Source organism: Sus scrofa, chromosome 3 (assembly GCF_000003025.6).
Source record: "Sus scrofa isolate TJ Tabasco breed Duroc chromosome 3, Sscrofa11.1, whole genome shotgun sequence".
Lineage (NCBI taxonomy): Eukaryota > Metazoa > Chordata > Mammalia > Artiodactyla > Suidae > Sus > Sus scrofa.
In genome coordinates this window covers 46,701,408-46,716,794 of record NC_010445.4, presented here as the reverse complement: position 1 = coordinate 46,716,794, position 15,387 = coordinate 46,701,408, and the positions used below count along the sequence as shown (strand labels likewise).

The window sequence follows — 15,387 nt, the reverse complement described above, 5'->3', positions numbered from 1 at the left end:
AGTAGCTTGAGCAATGGATGTGTTTATGCTTTTAGGGAAGCAAATGGAGAGGTCATTCCTTTGTAAGATTTATTGGCTGTTGTAAATTACTTTCTATTGCAAACAGTTGCCCCAGGAGGCAATTAAATTTAGATCAGATTGTTCCCAGGTTGGCACAGGCAGGTGTTGACTTGCTGAGGCTTTGCACAACAGCCGCTGTCTGTAAATTGTGCTGGGCTGCCTGGATGGCGAATCACTCTGTCCTGTGTGGGATGAGCTGCTGCTTTGTCAGGCAGTGAGTCCCTCATCAGAAGGGGTATCCAGTCCTGCAGGTGGGATTGGCCTAGACTGAGCCAGTAAGGGGCAGTTTCCAGGTCACCATCCTGAACCTTGGGCAAACAATCCTTATGGAATGGACCAAAGTGAGCCTCATAAACCTTCCTAATGGGATTTTGCTGTGGAATCCGCCCCCCCCCCAAAAAAAAAAACTCTACTGGCGCTCTGGTAAGCTAGGAAGAGGGGTGCACTGTTATAATCACCATTATAACAATTGTTCCAGGCTGTTGCTTAACTATTGTTGATACTGTGTCTGTTACCAAGTCTCTATGCATTGGCTTTTACAAACCAACCTGTGATGAGGTAGACGAGGAAGCCGCAGTGTTGTCCACTCTGGGCTGAGCCTGGAGAGATCTTCCATCCTAGAGCCAAAGGATAAGGGCCAGGATTTCAGGGCCACCCACCTACAGCCCTGGTCCATTTGTTTAAGGTGACGGCTGAGTGGTAATGAATGCAAACAGGGTTGGTGGGTGTCTGGGTGCAAGGGCTCCTTAACCATCTGTAGCTCCAGTCTTAGCTTTGCTCTTCAGTTCCAGCTAGCACAGGACATCTCGCTGGCTCACCTTGTTCTCACCAGCACTCTCACGTCTTCCCCTTTACACATTTTCCTCCTCAGGCCATGGCCTCTGATTCAAGAGATGCCTGAGGGGAATGGTTAAGGCCACCTGTTCTAGAGCCCAAATGCCTGGGTGTAGCTCAGGCTCCACCACTTACCAGCCATCTCACTTGAGCTAATTAACCTTCAGAACCTCAGTTTTACTCTGTAAAATGATGACAATGATGGTGTAAATGAAATGCAAAGAGCTCTTTGTATTAAGCTAATCAAGAGAGAAATGGACAAAACACTGTAAATCAACTATAATGGAAAAAATAAACTTAAAAAAACCCCTAATCAACAGAAGTTCCTGTTCTGGTTTAGCAGGTTAAGAATCCCCCTAGTATCCATCCGTGAGGATACAGGTTCAATCCCTGGCCTCGCTGGGTTTAAGGATGCTGCATCGCCACAAGCGCTTGGATCTGGTGTTGCTGTGGCTGTGGTGTAGGCTGGCAGCAACAGCTCCAATTCCACCCCTAGCCTGGGAACTTCCATATGCCTCAGGTGTGGCCCTAAAGAAAAAGAAAAAAAAAAAGAAAAAATTAATCAACAAAAATCTGTGCGTGCCTACTTTGTGTTAGGAACAGGGCTCGATGCTGAGAGCGTGGATCTTTTTTCAAATTGTGGTGAAATATATATAACATAAAATTTACCATTTTAACCATGTTTAAGCATACAGTTCAGGGATATTAAGTATATTCATATTGTTGTGCAACCATCCCCACCATCCCCCTCCTGAACCTTTTCATCTTGCAAAACTGAAACTCCGTGCTTATTAAACACTAACTCCCTATTTCCCCTCTCCCAAGCTCCTGGCAAAGAACCATCCTATTTGTTTCTATGAATTTGACACCAGTACTTTATGTAAGTGGAATCACACAATATTTGTCCTTTGTGTCTTTTTTTTTTTTTACTTAATATCTTGTCTTCGAGGTTCATCCATGTTGTATGTGTTGGAATTGTCCTCCTTTTTAAGGCTGAGTGATATTCCATTGTATGTCCATATCGCAGTTAACCCATTCATCCCTCAGTGGACACTGGGTTGCTTCCACCTTTTGGCTACTGTGAATGATGCTTCCAGACCTTGGGCTCTCAAACCTGAGCCTCAGATGTGACTTGGACGGTGGAGTGAATACAGCCAAAGCCCTGCTGCAGTTGGCTCAGCATCTCCTCAGGCCCATGCTCCATCAGAAGCTTCACTCTCATCTCCCCAGAGCCATGCCCTCTCTTTAGATGGCTCACTTTGTAGCTGCCCTATCTTTGAGACATTGTGGACACTAGCCACTGCCAGCAGGTTTCCTGTCCCAGGCATTTCTGGGACCCCACAGAGCTTTAGCCAAGGATGTGCTAATTCGGTCTGGGGTCCTCATTCAGCTAATACCAACCATCTCTACTTCTGTGTTGGGCTAGGAGGGACAGTGGGAGATATCTTCCGCCTAGTTCAAGTCAGAAGCACTTTGTTCACTGCCCCATTGCCCTACGGAGGGAGCAAGGAAGATTTTTCCAAGACTCGAGTTTTGCTTCCGTTGGCACCAGGCAGCAGTGACTCCAGGCTGTCCTGCCTGAGCCCCTCCAGGTGGGAAACCTACTTCTGCAGCCCAGGTCGCTGAGCCTGGGGAGTAAGAAGAGCACACTACAACTCCCAGAGTTCCTCAGGCTCGGGGGGCGGCCCCCTACCCCTCGGGGGAGAATCGGACCCGCCAACCGGAGCCCACAGTGGGACAGGGGCGGGGCCAGGCAGGGCTGGGCGGGGCGGGGCCACGGGGAGGCGGCTGGCGATCCGTGCCTCCAGCCAGTTGCGCGCAGAGCGCAGAGTAGGGACGTCGGTCTGTGCGGAGGGTCTCGGCAGGCGCCGCGGCACCTCGCTGGGCCATGGGTGAGTGTCTCTGCGGCCCGGGACGGGGGTGGCGGCCCCGCGGGATGGGGAGGTTGCTGTGCCAGGTCAGCCCCGGTGCTCGTAGTCGTAGGTGCTGCCTTGGGGGGCGGAACCCGGCGGAGGAAGGACTCGGGGGGCGAGGGCGTGGGGACCTAGCCTGGCCTGGGGCACCCGCGCCCTCTGCCCGGCGCGGGAGGGTGAGGCCGGGTGTCGGCGCGTGCTCTTCGAAAAAAGGAAAGACAAAAAGTTTTGGCGGCCTGGGGCTTCCCGGGCGTTTATCTCGAAACTCTTCTCGTCGTCTCTTGACTGAAATTTACCAAGTCCTGTACGGTTCTGTCATCCCACTTCCTGCTGTGGTTTCAATCTCGAGCTGGTCTCAGCTAATTTGTTGTGACAGCTGTCCGCAGCAGTTCTCTGCCTGCAGCACCCCCCCGCCGCCCTCCCACCCCCTCCCCCGTCACATCCCGGCGGTTCTCAGAACCCGCCGGCGCCGCCGAGAAGAGGCACCCGGGTCCTTTGGGCGCGCGGGGCGCTTTCCACTGGCGGCCGCTGTTTCCTGAAAGTGACTCTGCGCGGATTTTGAAGAACTTGCTCAATGCATTTTGAAGAATCAACTGTTCCTCTTTCAGCCGATCCTTCGGCGGTTACCCGCTCCTCGCCCCCTACCCTTTCTCTTTTCTCTTCCTTTTTTTTTTCTTTTCTTCTCTAGTCTCTCTTCTTGTCTCCGGTCCACCCTCCTCTGCCCCCCACCTCCGGCAGAAAAGAAGTAGCTTCACTCTTTGTTCCTCTTTCCTTTATTTCTTTTCTATCCCCTCGGGTCTTCAGAAGGGACAGGGTGGCTCCCCGGGAGTGACGCTGGCGAAGAGCAGAGATGCGCGGTGCGGGCTGCGAGCGTCAGAGGAGAGGTGTTTGGCTTCGACCTCAGTCTGAGCCGTGGACCACAATCCGGCGGCTGCCTCACCAGGGTCCCTGCGCACAGTGTTCTGGGGGCGCGGCTGGGCCAGGTGCACGTCCTCCAGCCCCAGGGACGCTGGGGTAGGGGTGGGGATGGCCAGTGCTGCACTCGGGAGGGCTCAGGGTGTGGGTGTGGGGTCACAGGGCTGGTCAGACCCAGGTTCCCTTTGTTCGCGAGGTCGTCAGCTAGTGAGCAGGGGTCTTCGGGCTGAGGGGAGGATAAAAGGTGCTTCTTGCTTCATCCGGATCCTCATTGTTGGGGATGTGGGGTCTCTGTGGCCACAAGCCATGCTAGGGCAGAGGAAGGGTAAGAGATGGCAGCTAGTGGGTTGGGCCACCATCTGTACAAGCCCTGAGGAACATTCTCGGACCTAGGACTTGGAGTCCCGTAGAGCTAGGAAGGACCGCAGACAACCAGTGCTTCCTTCTTTGATTTAGAGTGTGAGAAGCAGCGGCTTAGACATTAGCCCTGCGGCAGTGAGAATGAATCTAGCTTCTAAGACCTTGCCCCCTCTCCCTTCCCTGTGGTCTCCTGTTTCCCAGGTGGGCCATGGCCTGGGATAACCCACCCTCCTTCTTGGACCTTGCTTTACTGGCTTGGAGAGCCACCCTGGGGGGCTGCAGGAAGGGAATGGACACACTGAGAAGCAAAGGAGTGCCTCCAGCTGAGGTCAGGCAGCCTTCCTCTGTCCTGCCTGTACCTCTACCATTGGGCCGTGTCTTGGACAAGCCACCACCAAGCTTTGTTTCTCCACAGGTTACTTTATGGGGACACAGGAAACAGTCCATAGATGGAGCTGTTACAGTTATCATCAGGTGTCACCCAGACTTGGAGAGGAGGGACAGTGGGGATTCAGCCTCATCCCCAAATAGGGTCATTAGGATATTCCCTAACTGGCTTAAAGAGAGACCAAATCTCAGCAGGGCTTGGGAGACAGTAGTCTCATTTGGTGCCCCCATGACCCCACTTTTCTAGACTCAAGGCTGTCATCTTGGCCCCAGCTGCTCCCAGACCCTGTCCCCACTTCCCCCCGGCTGAGACACTGAGGCAGGGCACAAGCTACACCCATGGCTTCCATGTCCAGGCCATCTGACTGTCCTCAGTGCTGGCTGGAGCACAGCCCTTGGCAGGTCCCCCCTCCCCAAACCTGGGCTCCCACCCTGGAGCAAGCTCCGCACAGATACTCGGCCAGGCAGCCTGGCTCCTGGGCCACAGAGTGGACTGGCCGCTTCAAAAGCTGTCTTTGTTTTAGCTCCAGCTTGAGCAAAGAGAAACTTAAGCCAACAACCTCAGGCGAGGAGGAGGTGTGGCCCTGTCTGCTGGTTGTTATTGAAGCTGCCTTTACCATTATTGTCGTAATTGACACAGTGCTCCCAGTGGGTGACTTTTCATGAAAGGAAGTGTTGCTTCCTTCCTATCACACTGAGGGTGAATGAGGCCTGGGGGGCGGGGGTGCAGGAGAGAGAGAGAGAGACAGAGAGAGAGAGAGAGACACCTTGAACTAGTCGAGGCCAAGCTCCTCTCAGCATCAGCAGTATCTGAGGTCAAGTAGCTCCTGCTGCATCCGTGAGGCTCAGTGAGGCTTGTGTTTATGGAGCACCTGCCCCAAGCATTGAGACACAGTGGGGAGTGAGCAGGACAGGCAGCCTCAGGTCTCACTGAGGGGTGTGGACATGCGTGCACACACACACTCAGCTGTGGTCTGTAGGGGGAGCCTCATTTCTTTGTTCTCCTTAGAACATTGGGCCCATGGGGTCTAACACATCCACCTTATAGACGGGGGCAACAAGCTACAGAAGTACCTGTGGAGTCAGAGCACTCTCCCTGTCCTCCTTGTGCCCACTCTCATCTGCTTTCAGCTTGTCTGGTAGGGCAGGCCCAGCTTCTTGTCAGCAGATTAACAGGGATGCTGTGATGGGAGACTGCAGATCTCCTGGGGAGAGTGGGCAAGATTGCACCCTCTGAGCACAGAGAAGGAACTTAGGGTCTCCCTGCTCCCATTAAATTCTAGACCTCAGGGTTCAGTGTCTTGGGAAAGGCAGATTGCATTGGTTCTGAATCCCCGCTTTGCTGCTAGTTAAGCTGTGTTGTTGTTGTTGTTGTTGTTTTTGTCTTTTTTTTTTTTTTTTTGCTATTTCTTGGGCCGCTTCCGCGGCATATGGAGATTCCCAGGCTAGGGGTCTAATCGGAGCCGTAGCCACCAGCCTACGCCAGAGCCATAGCAACGTGGGATCCAAGCCGCATCTGCAACCTACACCACAGCTCACGGCAACGCCGGATCATTAACCCACTGAGCAAGGGCAGGGACCGAACCCGCAACCTCATGGTTCCTAGTCGGATTCATTAACCACTGCGCCACGTTGGGAACTCCTAAGCTGTGTGTTTTTGAACCACTCAGAGCCTCGGGTCTTGAATCTATAAAAAGGGGGAAATAATACCACTGGTCCAGGGCCCAGCAGAGACTGATTTGAGTTGGTGGGGGTGGGGCTTGAGAACAAGTGGGCCTCACTTTGGGAGCCTCCTCTTTTGGAGCTAGCCACTGAAATTAACCTCTTCACTGCCACGGTTTCAGAACTTAGGGTTAAGCTTGACTTCCACATGAGCCATGGAGTTGAACAGAAAAAGAGGGCAAACACAGGAAGAGCCTGAGCCATCCCGCTGCCCAGTACCCAGCCATACCCACTTGCTGCCTGGTGAGGGGCTGGGTCTCAAGGGCCCAGAGGTGTGGAAATGGTGGTGGGGGGTGGGCTGTGAGCCAAGTCCTGCTGTCAGTTGTTAGCTCTTCTTACTACCATCTAGGTGCACAAAACTGGGTGAATAAACTCAACAGGCACACACAGGACTTGTGAGCAGGAAGCTTGGAGTACTGCAGAGACAATGTGGTCCTGCAAAGGACGATGCAACATCAGTGATGTTATGATCCCTCAGAGAAGTTTGGAAATTTAAATGCAGTTCGGTCAGGAGTTCACATCGTAGCTCAGAGGAAACAAATCTCACTAGGATCCACAAGGATGCAGGTTTAATTCCTGGCCTCGCTCAGTGGGTTAAGGATCTGGCCTTGCTGTGAGCTGTGGTGTAGGTTGCAGATGCGGCTCGGATCCCGCGTTGCTGTGGCTCTGGCGTAGGCTGGCGGCTACAGCTCCGATTTGACCCCTAGCCTGGGAACCTCCATATGCCGTGGATGTGGCCCTAAAAAAAAAGACAAAAAAAAAAAAATGCAGTTCAGTCAAAACCCCAGTGTTTTGTCTTTTCTTTTTTGAGGGAAAGTGACAAAATTACCCTAAAGTTCAGATGGAATATTTTTAAGATGAGTGATGATGGAGCTTGCCCTTTGGATAGTAAGTTGTGTTACAAAGCTACAGAAATTAAAACTGTGAATGGGTCCAGCATTCTACAGTGAGTAAAACCTAACAGTGCCCCAAACTGGCATTTCACCTTATTGGGGGAAGGGGTCACTCAGTCCATGGCACTGCCCACCCATGGGGAAATAAGGTTAAATCCCTGTCTCATACAGATTTCAGATAGATTAAAAGTCAACAAATGATAATCACCACTATTGCCATTATTGCTTCCTGGATGGAAAAGGCATGTCTGAATGGCTTTCCTTTGGACAGCAGAGGGGGTTTTTTTGGGAAATGAATCCTCCTCAGTGACAACAGGGCATCTGAGGCTTTGCCTTCTGGGGGACCTCTATACCCATAAGCTCTAGGGCAAGACAGTAACTCAGTGGCTCAGGGGCAGGTGGGTTTCTCCAGCTTCCATGGCTCAGAGATGGGGATAGCCAGTCCCTAAGCCCCTTCCCTCCCCTGTGAAGCCAGGAGAGGGGCCCAGCTCTGCTGTCTCAGGCCCAGCATTGGCAGGTGTGAGAGCTGGGGTCTGGGCAGGCAGGAAAACGTACCTGTTACCCATGGCAGGAAGTTTCAAACTTATTTTTCGTAGCAGAACTCTTTTTCTAAATGAAGAATCAAGATGTACCAATGATTGGCAGGGGTGAGGTGGGTATAGGGCAGCTTGGGGAAGGAGGGCGAGGATTCCTCCCTGCTCCTTCATCCAGGAATGCAGGAATGGGGTGCCCAGAAGCCCTTCCGGGACCAGAGGGCATGCTAGCTCTGGGTGGGAGAGAATAGAGGCCAGGTTCACTTGGGGACTTAGTGGCACACAGAGATAGAGTGTTTCCCTTTGTGGCTCTAGGAGGCTCTTATCCCATCCCTGTCTGGGCTTAAACAGCTCAGATTGGTGACCTCTTTTCCAGGTAACCCAAGTGCCCGCCTCTGGGAGGTTTTCCTGGGAGAGCATGGCCCAGGCAGAGCTCACCAACTCCAGCACCAAGCAGGAGGGACTAGGGCCATTCTGGCCTGGTGGCTCTCAACATGGCTGCCCTCTCAGGTCCCTGGGGAGCTTTAAACCCGATGCCCCTTGCAGGACCTTAAATCCAACTCAGGTGGGGCTGGGGCAGGGAGACAGGCAGCGTGTTTTGTTTTGTTTTGTTCCTGAATTTTATTTTTATTTTATTTTTTATTTCCCCAATACGTTATTTTTTTTTCCTACTGTACAGCATGGTGACCCAGTTACACATACATGTATACATTCTTTTTTCTCCCATCATCGTGCTCCATCATAAGTGACGTAGTTCCCAGTGCTACAACAGCAGGAGGCATTGTGTTTTTTTAAATGCTCCCCAGATGACTCCAGTAGGTCCCACTACCTTATTTCTCTGAAGCTTGAGGATGGTGACTTCCTGGGTTCATGAAACAAATTGGCAGGAGGGCTTCAGTGAGAGGCCCCATCACAGGAGCAGATGGAGAGAGTCCTTCAGAGCCAAGCATTTTCCCATCAGGAAAGAAGGGAGAGAGGGTGTGAAAGCAGAGCAGAGAAGGCAGAAAAGGAAAGGGGAAAAGCTGAGGGGTACAGGTGCTCCAGTGACCTGGAAGGCTTTGGGATCACGGAAAGTGAGCAAAGGACTCCAGCATCTTTCTCTCCCATTTCACAGAAGGGAAGACTGAGGCAAGGTGGTCATCGTTAGCACCCAGTTATTTCTGGAGATTGGCTGTGTCTCCAGGGGTCAGGAGCCAGCCTGAGAGAATGGCCTATACCCAACTCTCTCTACAAGCATTGGGCTCGGTTTCTCTCCCAGGCTTATTTGGCTTCTCCATCAGGCCCTTGCAGATGTTGCTGATAAACACAGCAGCAGCGGTGGTGGCGGGGCCAAGACCCCCAGGCTGGGGTGGACCTGGTCCCCCAAGGAAACAGACCACCCCTCTGGCTTCAGTCCCTCCCCACCCCCACCCTAAAAATGGGATTTCCTTCTGAGAGTCAAAGAGAGAACTTACGTGAAAGGGCCAGGGACACAGAACCGAGGACCTGGGCGGCACCCATGTGAACAGCTGCCCAAAGGGACACTGTCCAGCTGCCAGGGGTTCTACAGTCGTGCTTCTGGGTACCGCTGGCCTTGTGGGTCACTGGTGTGGGTTTCTTGTTAGGGAGATTCTTTTTCTGTTTGAGATGGAGGGGGAATCTTGCAGGTTCCCAGCAGTAAGGATTTCCCGAGCTGGAGTGAACCAGGAGTACAGGACAGTCCACGCTGGATTAACAAAAAGGAAAGAGGAAGGGAAAGGAAAAAGAAAAAGAAAAAGGCGGTCAGAAGATGGGGGCTCCTGACCGCACACCTGCTGCCAGCCTGCCCGTGGTCAGAGCCCGCAGTGGCTGTGCTTTTTGCAGTGGCAGGGGTGTTGTGTCTTTGCAGCCATCAGCTCTCATGATGCCCTCAGTAAATCAAACCCGTGCTCCTCCCTGCACCCGCACCTTCAGGTTGTTGTGAGAATCACTCCTGCTCCCTTCCCTGCACCTACTGTGTGTGGGCGCTGGATGGCCCCACTGAACTGTCAGGGGCATCTCAGTTCAGGTGGCCCTCTTGAGGGTGTCAGGAGTTAGGATGACTAGAGAGAAGTGCTGTGCTTGGCTGGGGGCTGGGAGGGAACACCCCAAGGAAGTGACTTGTCAGGTGAGACTCAATGGGCCACCAGGACCCATGCTGGTGAGGAGGGCTTGTGGCCTAATGAGGAGCAGTTAGGACTCTGCTGATGCTCAGGGAAAGGCTGGATGCTTCACAAACAGGATCTTACTTTCTTTTCAATTACTCCTGGAGGATCTACGGTCCAGGCAGCCCCATGGTGCTTTGAGGGCCCACAAATGCAGGAGCCTCTGCAGTTTCCCAGCTCTGCTGAGCTGCTGTGAAAACTTCCTACCTAAACGTTGGGCAAGTTTTAGAGACAGAATTTCCCTAAGAACCACAGGCCCAACCCCAGCCTCCTCTCACTTGATTTAGGATTTCCTTCAAAGTTGTGGGGAAAGGGCTGGAGTGGAGGAAGGAGGGTGGTAGGGCCTGTGGGGTTGAGAGGAGTAGGCAGAAGTGAGCCCCATGTGTGTTTAAAGGGCCACCAGCAGCACTTGGGACAGTGGGCAGGGGACACGCTGTACAGGGCAGGTGAGGACTTTTCTCCACCTGGCCTACCCGGACACTGCCTCCCCTGCCACCTGCTCCTCCCTGCCAGCATCTCATGTCCTTTCTCCCCCCACCCCATCCTCTTCCTCCCCTTCCAGCACCTCCTGTCAAAGGGAAAAGGAAACAGTCAGAGGGCAGTGACCCCCTAGACCCCCCTGTGTCCCCTCAGCCTGATGGTGGACAGAGCAGGAGCCAGAGCCCTGTCCAGCTGGAGGTGAGTTGAGCAACCCCCTGGGGCCTCTTCCCTGCCCCTCCCTCCTGCCCACCCACTTCCGCACAGCTTCCCAGGTGAACGTGGGGAGCCTAGAGATGCATTCCGTACCCCCCCCACCCCCGCCTCCGGTCCTTCAGAGAGCTAGGGCCCATCCCCTCTGGCAGGGATCTCAGACTTGGTTTTCCTAGCAGAACCCTTTTACCAAATGAGGATTACCTGGAACCCCCATCTATAAAACAGATTGAAGCACTCTTCTACGATGTCGAACTACATTTACGTCCATCTGTCATTCCAATTTATAATACGGACATTCCATGGTGAGATCAGCGCGGCTGTGTTGATGGGCACATTCATTTGAAGAGCAGAGGTCAGAGCATTTTCATTCTGAGGCTGCACAAACCGGTTGCCTTGGTCTCTCACATGTTCCAGTTTCATGGGTAACCTGTGAGCTGGCTTGCTTATTACCAGAGATCTCTGACTAGTTAAAAACATGGACTTGGTACTTGAATAGACTGTCATGGAACACGTGGCTCTCCAAAGGATTCTAGGCCCAGATGGTTCCTGTCCTTTTAGTTTTGGGGGCCTTCCCAACCAGGACCTTAGATCCCTGCCCTGAGCCACCAGCCAGATGAACAGCATCAGCAGAAATTGCCCCCTGGGAGCAGAAACCAAAAGACCTGTGCATCTGACAGCAGTGCCATCGGAGCCCAGGACAGGGTTCCCCTCCCTGAGTTCACCAGGCAGATGGGTGGGTCACAGAGGCAGGGCTGGCAGAGGAGCCCCATAGAGAGCAGCAAGTGCCTTCTTCCTTCAGCTTGGACCACAGGAGCCCTTGGAGGACCACTGGGAGCCCACAGTTTTGTAGAGGAGCTGAAATGCAGATGTAACAAATCTAGAGCAAGATGGCTGATCTGCGAGAGGCCTAGAGAAGGTGCAGGCTGTTCCATGGCTGCCTCTGGAGCCAGGCCTCTGTGGACCCTGACCTGGCGTCCTGGTCACTAACAGCTGGTACCCACACCTTTCTGACCCCAGGAACAATCACTGTAGCCCAGAGCTGGGTCTGGGGGCCTGCTCCCTCCTGTGGGAGCCCGAGGTTGGGGGCCACACATCTCTTTCCTCCCAGGTAGCCTGTGGTTCCACCTGTCCCCAGCCTCCCACCAACTGGGGACTCATCCTCCTGCCTCCTGTTCTTTCCCCAGGACCCCCCCGAGGCAGGCGGGGAGCGGGAGGAGGAGCAGGAGCGGGAGGAGGAGCAGGCCTTCCTGGTCAGCCTCTACAAGTTCATGAAGGAGCGACACACGCCCATCGAGAGGGTGCCCCATCTTGGCTTCAAGCAGAGTGCGTCCCTGGGGTGCAGGCAGGGAGGGGGGGCCCGGCAGGGGACCCCACCCAGACAGGGCGTTGGGGCAGCACCTCCACTCTGGGTGACTCTGGATGTTGCCCCCCCCACCCAGGGGGGTGCACACAGAAAGGGTGCCCCCCTCCAGGCACAAGGCTGGCAATGGGTGGGGCTGGATTTCCATCCTCACAGGCCACTGGGCCCCCAGTGCAGAGGGCGCGGCCTGCCAGGGCATCCCAGTGGCCCTGTCTGGGTGCGTGCTGCTTCTGGGCCTGCCCAACAGGGCCATGTGGACAGGCTGCTGGCTGCCCCCTCCTCCCGCCAAGACTGACAGTGGCGCTGCCCTGTCTTTTCTCCAGTTAACCTGTGGAAGATCTACAAGGCCGTGGAGAAGCTGGGGGCCTATGAGCTGGTAAGGAAGTCACCTCCGCATTCTCGCCCGGCTGCGTCTCCCAGCACATGGCCCCAGCTGGGGAACAGTGTGCTCAACACTGCTGTCCTTGCCCCTAGACAGGAGGACAAGGCAGGGTCCCCAGCCTGCCCTTTCCCAGCCCCCCTGCCTGGCTGTGGGGAAAAGGGGGGACCCACCTTGCCTGCTGGTACTTTGCTGCTCAAAGCAAGATTTCCTCTCCTCCGCATCTGTTCTGCCCTTGTGCTCAGAAAGCTGCTCAGGCCAGCAGTCAGCAGCCCCTGGGAGGGATACCTGGCTGGCGGCCAGGCGCGCCCCCTCCAACCTTGTCATCTCTGCTGCTGGAGCAGCTGCAAGAATGTGTTCTTGCCCCATCCCTGCTGTGGGGGGACCCCGAGGCCAGAGGGTGCCCGCGGGCCATGCCCTCACCTGGCGCTGTTGCAGGTGACCGGCCGGCGCCTCTGGAAGAATGTGTACGATGAGCTGGGGGGCAGCCCGGGCAGCACCAGCGCGGCCACGTGCACGCGCCGCCACTACGAGAGGTACGGCTGGGCCCCCAGGTTATGGGACCTGGGCCTTTCCCTCCCAGGGCTGGGCCAGTGGGACCCTGGCTGGGGAGAGAAGGGCAGCAGGCCTCCTGGACAAGATGAGGGGGGGCGGGGCCCCCACGGCTGTAGGTGGTGTGCGCTGCTGGGCAGGGGTGTGCATGGTGGGGGTGGGGAGGAGGCCAGGTGGGCTTGGAGCGGGGCAGGGTGTGGCACCCCCCGCCAACCCTGGCCTCCTGGTGGACGTGCCTGGCTCCTTCTCAGGCTGGTCCTCCCATATGTGCGGCACCTGAAGGGGGAGGATGACAAGCCACTGCCCCCCTCCAAGCCCAGGAAGCAGTACAAGATGGCCAAGGAGGCTCAGGGGGACGATGGTGCCACTGAGAGACAGAAGAAAGCCAAGGAGGAGAAGCAGGTAGACCAGGTGAGCTCTGAGCCTGGCTGGGGCCCCTGGCCATACCGGGTTTTCCCATGCCCTGCCGCTCACGGCACCCAGACCTGCCCCGAGGCCAGTCCCCAAGGGGCTGCAGGGCCCTGTGGTGGCTGTGTGTGTTGTTTACTACTTGAGGGCCCTCAAGTACATGTGGGGTCTGAGCTCGGGTCTGCACCGCACTCACCAGTCCCTGTGTCCTGACACCAGGCTGTCCATTCAGAGGATGGGATGGCCTTTTGAAAATTCTGCACAAAGGTACTAGAAGGGCTAACAGAGGCTCCTGGGTACTCACTTGGGACTGCTGTCACCAAGTCTCCGGGACAGGATCCTTGGCTCAGACCCAGGCCTGAGGCTTGGCCTTTTCTCATTCTAGATGACACCAGGAAAGACCAAAACAGACGCCCCCGACCTAGCAAGGCTTCCCAGCCAGGAGCCCCCCAGGGACAGCATGGAACAGCCAGGCCCAGCCCCTGGGCCCTCTCTGCCCTTTGTGGGTGCCAGCGGCTGCCCTGAGGCCTACAAGAGGCTCCTGTCCAGCTTCTACTGTAAAGGGACACATGGTATCATGTCACCACTGGCCAAGAAGAAGCTCCTGGCCCAGGTGAGCAAGGCAGAGGCCTTGCAATGCCAGGAGGGGGGCTGTCGCCATGGGGCAAGTGGGGAGCCCCAGGTGCCCTCAACTGTTCAGCCCCTGGAGAGCCCCCAGAGCCCAGGAGGGCTGGCTGAGAACTCCAGGCACCAGCTGACACCTCCGGAAGGGGTGCAGGGCCCTGGTGGCAGTCTTAGGGAGGAGGCTCAGGTGGGGCCTCGCCCCTCTGCCCCCACCTTCACCGGCTGCCTCCACACCTACTCTTCTGAGGTGCTGAAGCCCATCAGCCAGCACCCCCGGGACTTCCTCCCCAGTCTTAAAGATGCGGTGTTACTGGGGCCCCCTGGCAAAGAGGAAGGGCTGCCGACCAAGGAGCCCCAGCTGGTATGGGGTGGGGATGCCAACCGTCCGTCTGCATTCCACAAGGGCGGCTCCAGGAAGGGCAGCCTCTACCCCAAACCCAAAGCCTGCTGGGTGTCCCCCATGACCAAGGTCCCTGCTGAGAGCCCTGTGCCCACCTTCCCAAGCAGCCCAGGCCTGGGCAGCAAGCGCAGCCTGGAGGAAGAGGGCTTGGTTCATGGTGGCAAAAAACTGCGGGCAGTGTCTCCTTTTCTTAAGGAGGTGGATGCCAAGGAGTGTGGGACCAAGTCTGTAGGGCCTGGCTTGGCTGTCTCCTGCCTGCTGGGCCCAGCCCTAGGGCCCACCTTCCCAGAGGCCTACAGAGGTACCATGCTGCGCTGCCCACTGAACTTCACTGGCACCCCAGACCCCTTAAAGGGCCAGGCCCCACTCCCCTTCAGCCCCCTGGTCATCCCGGCCTTCCCGGCCCACCTCCTGGCCACTACAGCGCCCTCGCCCATGGCCGCTGGCCTCATGCACTTCCCCCCAGCATCTTTCGACAGTGCCCTTCGCCACAGACTTTGTCCGGCCTCGTCTGCGTGGCACGTCCCACCTGCCACAACCTATGCAGCGCCCCACTTCTCTTTCCACCTCAACACCAAGCTGTAGGCCTGAGCCCGCAGTGCTGTGATGCAGTGCGGGGTCCGATGCGGCCCGGGATGGGGAGGCACTGCCGGAAGCTCTGGGCTGGAGCCCCCTTCTCAGGAGAGCTTGGCTGTGCCTAAGGCAGGGATGTCGCCCTGGCTGGGCAGCCTGGCACAAAGAGAGGCAGTGGGAAAACTGAGTTTCTCTCTCAAGGAGGCAGCCGGAGCCTGAGGACCATGGGCCCCATGGTTGCAAGGCCTTGGGAGAAGACAGTGCAGGGCCGACCGCTCCTGGCCAGGGCCCCAGAGCAGAGGCCCGCAGTGGGGTGAAGGGCCAGGGGGCTGGTCAGCAGCTTGAGGTGTCCAGGCTGCCCATGGAAAATCCAATAAAATGCCTGTGGATTCACGCAGCTCTGAGGTGTATGTGGTACAGACCTTCACAAGAGCAGCGAGGTGCGGGGGTGGGGTGTGTTCATGGGTGGGGCCCCAATGGGGTGACAACCTGGGATGTCATCAGCCCACTGAAGAGCAGGACGCAGGCTGTGCCCTTCACCGCTTGGCTAGTCGAGGCTCAGGACAACTGCCTGGTACCTTCCTCATGGCGTAGGCAGGGGCCTGGGGCTCAGTGGGGA

General features: G+C 56.1%; 1 protein-coding gene across 4 annotated transcripts; it reads left to right on the top strand.

The window, feature by feature from the left end:
* ARID5A (AT-rich interaction domain 5A) lies at positions 2,674-15,167 on the top strand. 4 transcript variants are annotated; one of them, XM_005662324.3, is made up of 7 exons: positions 2,674-2,786; positions 10,342-10,457; positions 11,657-11,795; positions 12,156-12,208; positions 12,650-12,747; positions 13,015-13,174; positions 13,557-15,167. In XM_005662324.3, the coding sequence occupies exons 1-7, from the start codon at positions 2,783-2,785 to the stop codon at positions 14,778-14,780; spliced, it is 1,794 nt and encodes a 597-aa protein (XP_005662381.1). In that variant the 5' UTR covers positions 2,674-2,782; the 3' UTR covers positions 14,781-15,167. The 4 variants fall into 4 exon arrangements, with proteins under 4 accessions (XP_005662381.1, XP_020942751.1, XP_020942750.1 ...); XM_021087092.1 differs by lacking the exon at positions 11,657-11,795; XM_021087091.1 differs by having other exon boundaries at positions 12,156-12,747.

Bases quoted from the DNA above. Each gene is read 5' to 3' on its own strand.
- ARID5A (XM_021087091.1), top strand. The intron at 10,458-11,656 runs GTGAGTTGAGCA...TTCTTTCCCCAG, and splicing joins AGAGCCCTGTCCAGCTGGAG to GACCCCCCCGAGGCAGGCGG. The intron at 13,175-13,556 runs GTGAGCTCTGAG...TTCTCATTCTAG, and splicing joins AGGAGAAGCAGGTAGACCAG to ATGACACCAGGAAAGACCAA.